The sequence below is a fragment of the Rhinoraja longicauda genome, chromosome 4 (genome assembly GCF_053455715.1).
Source record: "Rhinoraja longicauda isolate Sanriku21f chromosome 4, sRhiLon1.1, whole genome shotgun sequence".
Taxonomy (NCBI): Eukaryota; Metazoa; Chordata; class Chondrichthyes; order Rajiformes; family Arhynchobatidae; genus Rhinoraja; species Rhinoraja longicauda.
The window spans coordinates 55,509,907-55,524,276 of NC_135956.1; the positions used below are offsets into that span (position 1 = coordinate 55,509,907).

Below are 14,370 nucleotides of genomic sequence, written 5' to 3' on the forward strand. Positions count from 1 at the left end.
AATCTTGAATTGACATTTTATCCAAATAACAACCCATAATATGGATATAAAAAGGATAATGGAATATGCAATATTTCATCTGTAAATAAAATAAATATTGCTGATGATTGTAATATGACAGTCAATAGGGCTGTTGGCCAAAGTTAGTAAAAACTGATTTGCATTTAGTAATGTGGGGAAAACGTTAGCTCCATTGGAACAGCAGGCTTTCTGTTTTTTAATTATTTGAAAAACATTGCCAAATATTTTGGTTTGTGAATACTTAGGTATACAAGAATGAAGAACAGTCTGGCATTTTTCAATGAAAATCAGAAAATCTGTGCACAAAGAACAGCTACAGATATGACCCATATAATTTATGGCATCCAAAGCAATCATGTATACTCTTTGAACATTCCATGAGATGCAAATATAGATGATTTCAGGTTAATGCAAGCTAGAATAATCATTGCACTAAGCATCAGAAATATACATTTAGCATGCAGAATAGCTTACGGCCATGTTACACAATAAAGCACCATTCTATTGTAAGCACATATTTAAATATTACCTCTCAGCTGTACTAAACAAGGACAGAATTGTCAGATTTAAACATTACACTTTAATCTTCCTTATATAAGGGATCATATTCAAATAATGCAAATTTAGTAGATTAATAAGCCAGACAAATCTACTGAAGTGAAGCAATAGCACAGTACAATAAAACAAAGACAACAGCATTTGTTCACAAACAATGAAAGCAATCTATATATACATACATGTATATATAACGGATCTTAGTTAGGGGTGAGATGAATCCCCAAACTCCAATGGTTTGGCGAGTAGTTTTTCCCTAATGGAGCTTAATCTTATATCAACCACATTGGCTCGTTTCTCATATTAATAGAATCAGCTACTTACAATCAGATAGATACTTTGAATTAGTATTAAGTAATGGGAATTTTAAATGTTAAATATTTACCATCTAAATCAGCCAAAAATGGATCATGTTACTGTCTAAGCTCTCTTTTATTTAGGCATGCAGATCAACAGTCTAGATGGTTCTGTGAACACACACTTGGAATAATGTTCATGTGACCCCTTCTTATTGCAATCCAAACCTCAGGTTCACCTGATTTGGAAATCCTCAGTAATACTTTTTCAGTGGAAGAGGTATTTAAAGGAAAATCATCTAGCAGGATAGATTTCAAAACCCATTGTAGCAAAAGACATAGTTGTTCAGAAATGTAATATTAGACTATACCTTCGATTTGTACCAGCATCTGCAGTTATTTTCCTACACTAGACTATACATTTATCTTTCAATGGCTGGAGAAGCTCCACTTAGATCAACCATCTGAATGCTACATTAATATATCATATGGGCAAATGCCTTTGCATTCTTGTGATCTGTCAAGTTAACAAAAAAAATCTAAATCCCTACAAATCTTGAATTAATTGTGTAATGGGAGCCGTTTATTCCCAAGTTCAAAGTGCTGGTTAAATCTAAAATAACAATAAGTCTTCTCAGTACATTTAGTTTACACTACAGCTGCAGCCTCCTTTCCAAAGTAGAAGCATTGTACATTTTCAGTATCTATTGTGCTATGGAAGAAATTTTAATAATATTTCAGAACACAATAGATGAGGGTAGTATTCCCAAACAGGTTATTAATGTGGTTTTCAAATAACAGCCCTCAGCCACTGAGAAATGAAATGTAAAGAAATCAATCTAAACATGTGTTTGAGCAATTACACATGGTTGGTACCACCTTTGCTGTAGAATCTGTCCTGCAATGTAACTTGGTTGATTTAATTCCATCAGCATCCAATCCTTTAATTCCATGACATAAATTTGAAAAGGGGCAACCCAGAGCTAACTATGATCACAAACTCTAATTGATGTGGATACTCTCCAAACTGTTCAACCATAGATTGACCTTCAGCGCAGCCACTTTGGTTGTGTCCCGCAATAGAAATTAATCAGTTAAGGAGATGAAGAAATGTGAATGCAAAGCCACTGTTTTTGTTCAGATATGCTACATACTATTCAATGAAAAAATTATATTTAAATTAATAGATACTGTTCATAGTGGAAATTATCATGGAGAAAACAGTAATCACAAAACTTTAAAACAATTTAGAACGTCAATGCACAAGTATTTTCACAATTTAAAAAAAACATAAACAATTTTCCTTCATCCCAATCCTAAACAGAGCAACAAACAATGATACAAACAAACCACAGAGAGCATGCAACAATGTAGCAACAGTTCATAAAATTATTATATGTTTTAGCTAATTGCTCAGGGAGCAAAATAAATAAGTACAAGCACCATGTTGTTAAAGATTTAAGAGATAGTGTTTCATGTGGACCTCAGATGATTTATTTTTCAACTTGAATTCACGGGAGTTCGCAATGTGGCTGTAAAAAGCATCTCATTTAAGTCAGTGCTTTAAAGAAATGTGTAAAAAACGAAGCTGCTCATACATCTAACAGAAGCTGACAGCGTCATAGAAAGATGTCATTCGAGCTGCTAGACATAAAAAGTTGTCAGATAAAAGATTCTAATCAGCCCTATCAATTTCATTACTGCCTCAGCATTATTACAGCAGATCCCATAGCAGCAAAGGTCATAAACTAGACTTATTTTGTCAATGAGGACAACACCCAGCATGAATAAGTAATTGTTCCTTCACCGAATAGTGGGAGTGTCTTCCATTTGACTTTCCTGCTTATCAAATGATCTTTTCACAGAGGCAGGTTGATTGACACAGCCAAAGACCCATAAGGGATAGAGACCCATAAGGAATTATAGATTAAGTGTACACCAAATTACCTTTGACAAGTGTATGACATGGTGCCTGTACTTAATTGATGTTTTGCCACAGATTTAATAAAGATATTGTAAAATAGGTGCAATCAGCATTCAGATGCAGCCATCAATATGCACACTATGTTCAGAAAGACTACAAAGAAGCAATTGATATTCAGAAACATCAGCAACTAGGCAAATGAGGCATGGAGCTCCAGAGCAATTATGTGACAGTTTATTTCAGTTTCTCGTTCAGCATGCTTTGTATATTTCTGGAAGTCAAATTAAAAAGATGCCAGACAAAAATAAATCAAATGAAGATGGGTAGATGAGACTGACTGGGCAACATGTGAAGGCCCTGAAAAAAAAGGACTGAAAAGCTTACTTTCCTTTTTCAAGTTCTTGCATGGATACTGATCAAGTCTAGAATGCTGATCTAAATAAACTACCAAAATAAAGTACAGCTTTATGGTACCAGAGCTAAAAAAATAGAGTATGCATTGATAAAATGAGAATTTATTAGCTAAATAAAATACAATCAAATTTCTCAATTGAACTGGTTGTTAGACAAATTAACTGCATACAGAACATCCATTCTGATTTGTAAAGAGAAAATAAGTTGTTTAAAGTATGATGACATTTTGGTCTTCCATATTCACCAGTCAGCCACATCTATTGTGTAATATAGTTTGATCCCATCATGCAATAACAAGAATTTAGTGATCAAATCTAATGAGGAAGAAAAAATAAATTCTGGCCCTTTCCACTTTACTAATTAAAAACAACTTAAACATGCATCAAACACAAATTCAATGTAAAACCGATGCAGTATTTCAAGCAGTAAAAGAATATAAAATAAAGAGCATTCTCACTTTCAAAGTCAAGGAAAAAATTTGGCCCCTGCTCAAGATCTGTGCATGTCAAAACTTTAAGAAGGTTCCCCATGTTAAGATACCTGCCAAGACAAGAAGGAAGAAAAAAAAAGTTTTTTTCCCCTAAATGTAGAACAACCCAAAGTAAGGAGCAATATAGACTTTTAAAGACTGCAAGCCATGTGAAAAAAATCCAGTCAGCTCACATGGTTTATACTATCTACAAGTAAAGCATTTTTCCAGCTGTGCCAACTGTTTAAACTAGAAAGTCTGCGTGGTTTTCTTGTTACATTGTAAGCAGCGGCATGTGCCAGATGTCACTAACGTTTATGCCCTTACCCGTAGTCATAGAGCTGAAGGAGTTAAAACTGTTTGCAGACAAAACAGCCACCCTGACAAAAGGACCTGATAATCAGTGAATGGAATTAAAAAAGCTTTTTAAATAATAGCAAAGAAAAGATTTTCCAAAAGAAAACACATGGGATGAAGTTTGCAGCCACAATGGAGAGATCATGCAACCATTGTTAAGTGATAGTATCCTGCTTTTACGTGCATTTTTAAAACCTGCACTGGCCTTCACTCTGGTGAGACAGAACATATTTTGTATACACCAGCTGTGAAGGATCAAACTTACTTTCAAAATCCAAGAAAAAATGTGAAGCATTGTGGTCTATGTCCCTGGTTAGCACCTTAATCAGATTACCCATGTCAGCAAACCTAAAAATAAAATGGTAAATCATTTAGTTTGAACAATTCTCAGTCAGGTCCTGGATTCAGTTAAGGCTAGGTTCTTGAAGCTCCACCCACTCTTTGGGGTTGGGCAAGGATTTGCTGATGTCAAATCATACTTCCTAGAAACAAGGTCTCGGCATGATCATTTGTTTTTTCTCAAAAAAACATTTACACAAATCCTCAGTACAATAGTTAACTTACTGACAATAATGCAATACAAGATCATCCACCAGATCCAAAAAACGATTAATCTGTTATGAGAAGGTATACATCAAAGCTAACACAAATTGTGTTCAAACATACAAATTTATGTTTTCTTCTTACATTCTTAAACCAACACGCACAAACACTGGACTGCATCAACTGGATCCTGCCTACAATAACCGCTCAAACAAGCCTTGACTTACCTGGGCTGAAGGAGCCCGTCTGAATTGGCCCACCACACTGCCAAGTCGGGCAGCAAGGTCCAGACTTGACAAGACTTCAGGCAACAGTGTGGTGGCACCACCCATGACAAGGTTCGATAGCAGGCAAAGCTGGGAGCAGAGTTTTGCCTTCTATTAAAGCAGCTAATGCAGTAAAGTAATGTCTTTTAAAAATGTCTTTCATATTGAGATACTCAAAATCTAATAAGATTGGAGAGAATTAAATATTAAAAATATTTAAAATATTAAGAAACCAATTAACATGTTCAGAGTTATTAAATGAAACCATAATAAACAAAACAGTACAACTTATCTCTTCTTTCCAATAAATTCAATGGTGTCTGAATCATAAGCTAGGTATGATCTGAAGTAGGTTACAAAAGGTGACTTTGCAGCATAATATTGGCTGTGGGCAAATCCCAGCAAAGCTGGGCTCCTTCGTGGGCTCTACAGGGATTTGTAAATGGATGATAACTAATGTGCTAATGTTACATAATGGAATAACATTATTTGTTATTGAAGAGTTGACTCTTATGTTCTGTATATATAAACATGTTAGCATTTTGTAACTGCACTGTCATCCCCTGTCTATATGTTTTGCATTTGTATTGAACTATGGCCCCCGGAGGCACTCTGTTTCGTCCCATTCGTTGCATGATCTGTAAGGAGTGGAATGACAAATAAACTAAATATTGAACATTGATAATGAAGTATATTTTGAAGTATAAAACGACAATGAATTTCAGAGATAGAACGTAAGGACAGATTAACATGCCAATGGTTCCAATCAGAATTCCTAGCCATTACCGGCAACTTTCTGGCCAGTGTATTAAACAAAGCCCTTAAGTGTACAACACTAATAAAATGGAGAAGGTTTCACAACTGAGCTTGCAACAAAACGTGACAGAAGTATTAACTATCATTTAGCAACTTCTCAATGCCATCCTGGCCTTCAGGATAATGTTTTAGCTTTCCCACAGACAAAGGTTATGGGGAGAAGACAGGAGAAGGGGCTTGAGAGGGAAGGATAGATCAGTCATGATTGAATGACGGAGTAAACTCAAAGGGCTGAATAGCCTAACTCTGCATTGATATGTTTGCCTTAATTACTCGAGGCAATTAAGTCATGATACAAGTTTATAGGACTTTGGTTAAGCCACATTTGCAGTAATACTTGCAGTATTACGTGCAGTTCTAGGCATTCCATTACAGGAAGGATGTGTACAATCAGAACTATGATATTATTTAGCAGGGCAAGCATGATGAGCTGAGGTTCCTGCTCCAGTCCCAAATTTGTATCTTTACTGTTCAAGTCTTTCAGTATTTGACTCTATTAAAAGGAATGGAAGAGAACATGGTATGGACCATCTCACCATCCTCTGAATTTATGAATCACAGTGGTTAAACCAGTTATTTTTCATTTGTGCTACTTTAACACCTGCATCCGTCATTCAATCATGACTGCTTCTGAAAATCTGTTTCATTTGGTAGACTGGTCATATTGAAAGTTCAGCATTTTAAACAGAGGACAAATTTTCAGTTGCACATTTTTCCAATTTTCAGGACTGGCATGTTGTGTTTAAAAGTGTGCCTAATGTAAATGCACAAATGCATTACTCCCTGCATGCACGTATCATAGAAAAATTGTGAAATTTACTTCCTCACAAGTTTTAGTGCAGTTTATGCTCAAAGTGGAAAGATGAAAATTGAACAAAAACAGGCAAAATAATACAATGCACATAAACAATTTTCGAAAGCCATCTTGGAAAACAATCAACTGCATGTTGCTCTGAGTTTGAAGGAATATATAGTCGGGAACTAAAAAGGCTTCACATGTCCTACCAAAGCATTTTAAAACATTGTTTACCTTGGTGACTTCACGGTTTAAGTAAACTACAGAAACACGAGCCATATTGACAACACAAATAAATTTTACATGCTGAAACATTACAAAACAAACCAAAGATATTTATTCTCAAATGTTATTCAATTTTTCTCCTGAAAGAAATTATTTATTTTAGAATATGATTTTACAGATACTACACTTTAGCTTCCAATTTTCATTCAAATTAATGTAATGAACTTTGATTTTGTTGTATCTGTTAATCCAGCAAATACCAATAATCGTCAATTTCAGGTAGCAGGATTTCCATCTCAGTCATTTTACACTGTCTTTGGATAAAACTAGCATTGTTATGTCGAAAACACTGAAGCAACATCAACTATTCAGAAAGATTCGCATCCATTCCTAATCAGCAAAATACAAGAGGTCAAAATTTATAAATATGTGATGGAACACTGCTGGCATATAATAAACCAAATTCATCAACTTAACATGACAGAGAACTAAAATATTTGGCAAAACCTACCCATCTAAATTTACCCCACATTCCATTTTAGAAGGTCAACAAATATTAATATTTATCAGCTATCTAGTGACTGACAAAAAAGGGCTGGGTGCATCAGGACAGTACAGCTTCCCATTTAAGTGCAGCTGCATTACCAGTTCCCTTATTGTATGGAAAAGGTGGATAAAGGAAAAATAAAGGAATAAAGGAAAATAAAGGAAAAATACTGGAAGAAAAATACTCAACATCTATTGAAAGAGAAAAATTGGGGACACTTCTTCTCAAGAACTTTGGACCTGAAACTTTAACTCTTTCCATAGATGTTGCCTGAACAGCTCAGTTTCTGGCACTGTTATTTCAGATTTGCAGCATCAGCAGGTTATCTGATTTTCATTTACTATTGCGATAGCTAACATTTCCTCCAGTTCATAAGTCTGTAACCTGAATAACAAGAGGAGCTAATTTCCTTCCTACACATTTCCTCTGCTCCACTATGAAATCTCCTCAAGGTATGTCTACTTTGAAGAAGTTCTCCTCCGCTCTACGACGAGAGTTCTGTAACATCCTCTCGCTGCTCCCCGTGATTCCTCCTGCTCTCCCTTTATCCTATTTTCACACCTTACACTTCCTTATCTATGTTTCTCCCTCTCCCGATATCAGTCTGAAGAAGTGTCATGACCCGAAATGTCACCCATTCCTTCTCTCCAGAGATGCTGGCCATACCGCTGTTACTCCAGCATTTTGTGTCTATCTTTGGTTTAAACCAGCATCTGCAGTTAGAAGTCCAGCATCTTAAGAGCAACAAGTGTAACAACTGGAGGAGGCCAGGGCAGGGCATGCAATTCCAAAAATCTTACAGTCTATTGTGCTTGTACTAGCTCTTTAAAACAGTTCTATGCAACTGGAATTTGAACTTTATACCCTTTGAAACAGTACAGAGATGTTATATCGATTCAGACTTGTGTCCACCATTATTGTATCTTAAAGACAATGGCAAGTCTGTGCCTGCCAATAGTCTTGCATTGGAGGTGGATCCAGATCTAGCCTGGATCTGACAGGGTCTATGAATTGCTGGTACTTGGGTGTTTTAATGTATCGACGGTCTCATGCTCCAGACCCATATTAGACTGGCTCCAGAAGCCAGGTAAATGTTAAAATATCAGTGCCCATCCATTTCTGCATGTGCATACACCTGCCATTCTGCCCATCTCGGCAAGTCCAACTCTATCTGTAACCTCTAGAAACTTAGTCTCCACATGCTTCTGCTTGATGGTGAATAAAGTACTTCTTTTGAAGAGTTTAGCGGTCCAGGAGCTGCTGGTAGGCCTGCAACCAGGGCAGAGCAGACAACATAACAACTGGCCAGATTGGAAGATTGGACACAAGAAACAGAAGCAGGTTAACCATTCCCCCATGCCCATTCCTCTATTCAATAATATTGTGGCTGATCTATTAAGGCAGTGTCACTTTCTTGCATTAACCCTATATCTCAAATCTTTTAAAATTTAAATATCCATCGATCAACATTTCAAATATTGAGCTACTATAACCCTCCCGAGTACAGAATTCTAAAGATTCACCTTGCTGTGTGTGAATAAATTGCTTCACAATTCTGTCCTTAATTACCAACCCAATATTTGGATATTGTCTTTACACAGTTTCAGAGTCTGTCTGAATATCAAAAAATTTCAAACTTTTACCCATTTTTAGCCTATTTGTGTCTTCCTATTTTTCCACTAAAGTCGATGATCTCACACGTTTAGCCTCTCGATATACCATTCAGGCCCTGCTCCATTCTAATAGTGCAGTGCCTTTGCTCCATCAGCAAACTTGGATATATTTATCCTTGATGCCTTCATTCAAATTATTGAAATAGATTACAAATGTTCCACCATTATTCAAGGCGTCCCTTCACTGCCTGATAACCAATCCATGTCTGTATACGATCACCAATACCATGTACTCTAGTATTGCATGATAACCTCTTGTATGGTGCATTCCAGATCTTCTATCAGCGAATTGCAAGTTACAATTTTCAAACAGATTTGTCACATATAATTTCATATTCATAAAACCACGTCAACTGTGCCTAAACCTATCTAAAGGCTGCAAACCACTTCTGGATTGTAGGATTCCAACCCTAGCACTGATGGAAGAAATATAGTAACTTCGAGGGGAAGATTGAATCCTCACTAAGCAAAGCACAATTTTATAACCCGTTTCATACAGGCCTGGATTTTGCAAATGAGATTTGTGGGCAAAAGACTTTCCTTCTTTTGACTTTTCTAGTTGTTGGCTTGAGTTCAAGAAGATTTCTGGCATCCAGCACAAAAAACTCTTAGATTAAAATGCACAATATGCTAATATTTGATCTTTTTCCAGAACACTATAAAGATTAGAATATAACAAGATTAAAGCAGAACCAGTAACTTCATAGAAATGTTACAATTTACTTTGCTTAAGGAATAACAAAGCACACAAGATTAGTGTTGTTTAGGACCAAAGGGGGTTAATAAATATCAATTATCCATTTAAAAGATCATTAAATCCCAAGCAATGTTTTTAGGGTAATTAGTTCATAAATATATGAAATTTACATTAATTTATTGACTTACCTTGATGATAATAAAAGGCTTAAAAATACCCCAGCTAGTGTGGGTACATTTAATCGCTCAACCCAACTTCAGGACACATGCAGATTTCTCAGTTGTTGTCAGTTTCATGGCACAAAATTGAAAGATCCCAATACACACAAAACAGTACAACACGCCGCTAACATGCTCCATGCAGTAAAATGCAAGACCCTGGCTTAATAATTAAACCGAGTACTATATGGACTGTAAAGTAGCAATTTAACTTTCATTGGCAATACAAGACCATTTCAAGGAAATACTTTTGAGTTCACTGTATAATGGTAACTAATTTCAAATAATTAAAAGACAAATACCAATAATAACAATTTCAAATTGTGTTTTTAAAGCATCGAATGGTACAGAAGGAAGTTGAATAACATGTTGTCATTTCCTTACCAAGCAGGATGTGTACAATTATGTTGAGGTTGCAAATAATCTCAACAGCATCCAGTCACAACTTGGTCACTTCAGCAAGATACCAGAGAACTGCCCCCAGCATGAATTGCCATCTAAGGTCACAAAGAAGAAAAAAAAATAAGGAAAAATGGGGAAAGACACCAAAAACCTCTTCATACATAATTTGAATAACATGACTTCACATCAATTTTCCATTCCCCTTAAGGTTTACTGCTTTGAATAAAAATGTAACAGCTTTCCTTTCCTCATCTTCCCCAAATCTTCTTCTGTATTTCTAACTGAAGGGAGTATATCACATTGAGTTATATGACCACAAGAGCATGCCAAGTTGCCATGAGTGTTGAAAGTAAAGTTCCAAAGGCATTTTCACTGCAGGAAAGGCTAGCCAAGCAATTTGCTTGCAATCAATTTAACAAGTATCAAAGGTTCTGGGATTTAGAGCGCATATATATATACTGAATGTCTACATTACACTGGGTCAACAATAATAGAGTGTTATCACTGTACCATGCTAAAGACCCGAAGGCTCCACAGAATGTAGAGAAAGCTTTGGTAGTATACTGCAGGGAGTAAGGGACTTCATTTACATGTGTTTGGTTGGATGATGGTGCTGAAGGCAGAGCTATAGACAATAAATACAAGTCTGCCATAGATGTCTTTGTTATCTATGTTCCATGGATGGGTTTAGGGCCAAAGACATGCTGTCGACCTGTTGCAGTGGTAGGCGAATTGCAATGAATCAAAACTTTCTGGGTGGCTGTATTTGAGGTGCACCATGATCAGCCTTTCGAAGCACTTCATGATGAATGTCAGAGCCACAGGGTGATAGTCATTAAGACACAATATCATGTTTCTCTTTGGCACCTTGATGATAGTGATCTACGTGAAGATGGAAATTTGACAAACGAGTAAGGAAAGGTGCTTGAGTAAGCAGATGCCTGAGAGTACTCCTCCCAGCTGCTCGTTGCAGGTTCTGAGGATATGGCTGGAGTCTCCTTCTGGATCAGCTGCTTTCCGCTGGTTCACTCTCAGGAATGCCAATGTAATGATCACGAGGGTCCCAAACATTATGGAGGGCAATGTAAATTAAGACAAGCAGGGCTAAGATTTAAACTGAGAGTTAAGAGGTGGAAATATGTTTTTGCAATCACCAACTGTCAAACTTACTATATGTTAATAGGTCAGAGCTTACAAAGAAATTACAACAATTCTGTATTCACTTTCTCAAAAGTGTCATTAAGTCTGGAATTTTTGAGTAAGCAGTGAAGCCACAAAGTTTCTGGCCAATATTCCACTGCTGCATCCTTATAAGAACTGCACCCTTTCACTGCATCCATGTGGAACCCAGTGCCTAAATTAAACTGCTGCAGATATGCTGGAGAATGTGTCTGTTGAACCTGCACCCAGTCTGATCTAGTTCAGGATTATCAACCCAATTTACTTGAATGGAGAGTAAAAGCTACAAGGGACAAAGACAAGCAAATGGTAGACTTATAAAGGTTGACCTTTTATAATCCTTTTTAAAAATTATTTAACTGATTTTTAAAACTTAAGGTTTCTGAATGCCTGGATCATTCATATGGCCAAACTGAGGAGATGCAAATGTTCCTATTTCAAAGTTATTTTTCAGTCATTTCATGGGCCATATTTGTCCTAGGCCCTCCATGTGAAAGCTTTACAGTGTATAAGGCTGCTGTGTGGGTTTACCATTCTGGATTGAGAATGTGAGCCAACATTATGGATTTAGAAAAAAAGTCTGCATTTGGTAAGTACATCAACAATGAACAGGATTTGACATATTGTATGCCTCTCGTAAATATCTAAATATCAAGAGAAAAAATATTTTCACCACATGAGCACCAAATAATGTTTTGATCATGAGAAAAGACAATGTATTCGTCACCTGTATTAAATCAATTTCTATTTTATAAATGGAAATACTGCCCTTAATTTTAGACAATAGACAATAGGTGCAGAAGTAGGCCATTCGGCCCTTCGAGCCAGCACCGCCATTCAATGTGATCACGGCTGATCATCCACAATCAGTACCCCGTTCCTGCCCTCTCCCCATACCCCCTGACTCCGCTATCATTAAGAGCTCTATCTAACTCTCTCTTGAAAGCATCCAGAGAATTGGCCTCCACTGCATTCTGAGCCAGAGAATTCAACAGATTTACAACTCTGAGTGAAAAAGTTTTTCCTCATCTCCGTTCTAAATGGCCTGCCCCTCATTCTTAAAATGTGGCCCCTGGTTCTGGACTCCCCCAACATTGAGAACATGTTTCCAACCTCTAGCGTGTCCAATTCCTTAATAATCTTATATGCTTCAATAAGATCCCCTCTCATCCTTCTAAATTCCAGTCTATACAAGCCCAGTCGCTCCAGTCTTTCAACATACGACAATCCTGCCATTCCGGGAATTAACCTAGTGAACCTACGTTGCACTCCCTCAATAGCAAGAATGTCCTTCCTCAAATTTGGAGACCAAAACTACATACTTAGTACACATTTTATTCCATCCTTTCACAAAAAAAATTTAAATGGATGTTGCCTAAGTTGCTGAGCATTTTCAGCCCTTTGATTTTATAACAAATCTTAATGTTAATTTTTTTGTAAAAACGTTATGAAATTTGCTATTTATCTCTCAAATCAAATTCACTCAACATCTCCCAATCGTTACAAAGAAAACCACAGAATTTCAAGCACAAATCGTCTTTGATCCTTTGCACTAGATATATTGTATCACATAAAACATGCCTTTGTTTATTAAAAAAAACAGCCATGCAGCCAATCAAAATTCAACAGAAGTGGGAGTTTCTGCTAATGGAACATGTTTGTGAATCTCTAAGGAATCTCTTAAAATGAAGCCATTCCTCTTAGTTGCAGAAAGACCAATGGGTATTCCTTAAATTTACAATGATTTAACATCCAGTTATCCATTGACAATAGATGACGCTTAAAAACACTTATTCAGCTAATCCAATTTTACCTGAATACATCAAAACCCATTATTGCTACTCAAATGTATCAAATAGATTTTTTTTTTAAAGACAAGTTTTTAAAATATTAAAATATTGCAAAATCTTCCCAATTCCTGACAGTTTCTAAAAAAAAAAAAAAGATCATTTTATGATATCCATATCAATTTGAGTAGAAACATGGGGTAAATTAAGAGAAGTTTCCCATCTTTATTGATTTGGAGAGTACATTGTACCCGAATACCCAATTGATCCCTCAACCATTAATAACCTTGGATCAACAATTTTTGATACACAAAAATCAAGTTTCTATTTCTATATTTTTACTAAATAACAAATTTAATTTTGGGTGATAAGATTCAAATTTTAATAAACTGGCCTGAGGGACTATTGAAGTTATTGAAAGGGTTTTAAAATAATATTTCAGTTCAAATATATATTTCAGACATTGAAATACGAGACAGTGAGCCAAATAAATATCCTCATGAAACTTAAATACTCAATTCATCAAAATGGTGATCAATTAAGAGAATAAAACTAATTTATTTTACAAGGAACAAATATGATAAAGTTAGAATTGCTAATGATAATTTGAACTTCCAGGTTATAATGAAGACTAGAAAAGGAAGAAAATAAAGCTAACTAAACAGAATCTGGATACAGCAGCGAATACTACTGTTCCGCCACTGTCATAGCACTGAAACAATATCATCTTTACCCACTGACAGTAATTTCTGGTGTCTACACAAGTTTCAGAAATATCGTCAGCAATTAACTACCGTTTTGTAGCATTTATATTGAGCTCAATCTCGACTTTTTAAGGATAAAGGGTAAAAGATAAAAGAACATTGAACATTGAAATGTTAATTCTGTTTCTCGCTACACTTGTCAAGCACTTCTGGCAATTTGTCACAATCCTAGATTTAAGAGCATTTTTTTGCTTTTCAACTTTTTAAGTACTATTCTTGTTAAAGAAAATACTAAAAAGTGTTACTTTTATTGTATGGAGTACAGTTGAAGACTTAAATGTCATATGCAGCACAACTACTGTTGAACAACTCTTCCATTTCTGCATAACTGATGTATGTGGATTATCGCTCAGAGTATCTGAAAATTATATAGTCTCCCCAAAAAACCCCAAAAAGTTCATAATTCAACCCCCAAATTATC

At 35.9% G+C, this 14,370-nt stretch overlaps 1 protein-coding gene across 7 annotated transcripts in view; it reads right to left on the reverse strand.

Annotated features, from left to right (window-relative positions):
• Positions 1-14,370, reverse strand: part of fam49bb (family with sequence similarity 49 member Bb) — a 130,051-nt gene that overhangs the window by 26,111 nt on the left and 89,570 nt on the right. For 4 of the 7 annotated variants that reach the window (XM_078397752.1, XM_078397753.1, XM_078397756.1 and 1 more), the window contains 2 exons: positions 10,202-10,314; positions 3,668-3,750 (listed from right to left, as the gene is read on the reverse strand). In XM_078397752.1, the coding sequence (XP_078253878.1) occupies positions 3,668-3,740 (73 nt within the window). In that variant the 5' untranslated portion in view covers positions 3,741-3,750; positions 10,202-10,314. Of the gene's footprint in view, positions 1-3,667; positions 3,751-4,301; positions 4,385-10,201; positions 10,315-14,370 lie in introns of all 7 variants that reach the window. The other 3 variants (XM_078397757.1, XM_078397754.1, XM_078397755.1) reach the window with 2 other exon arrangements.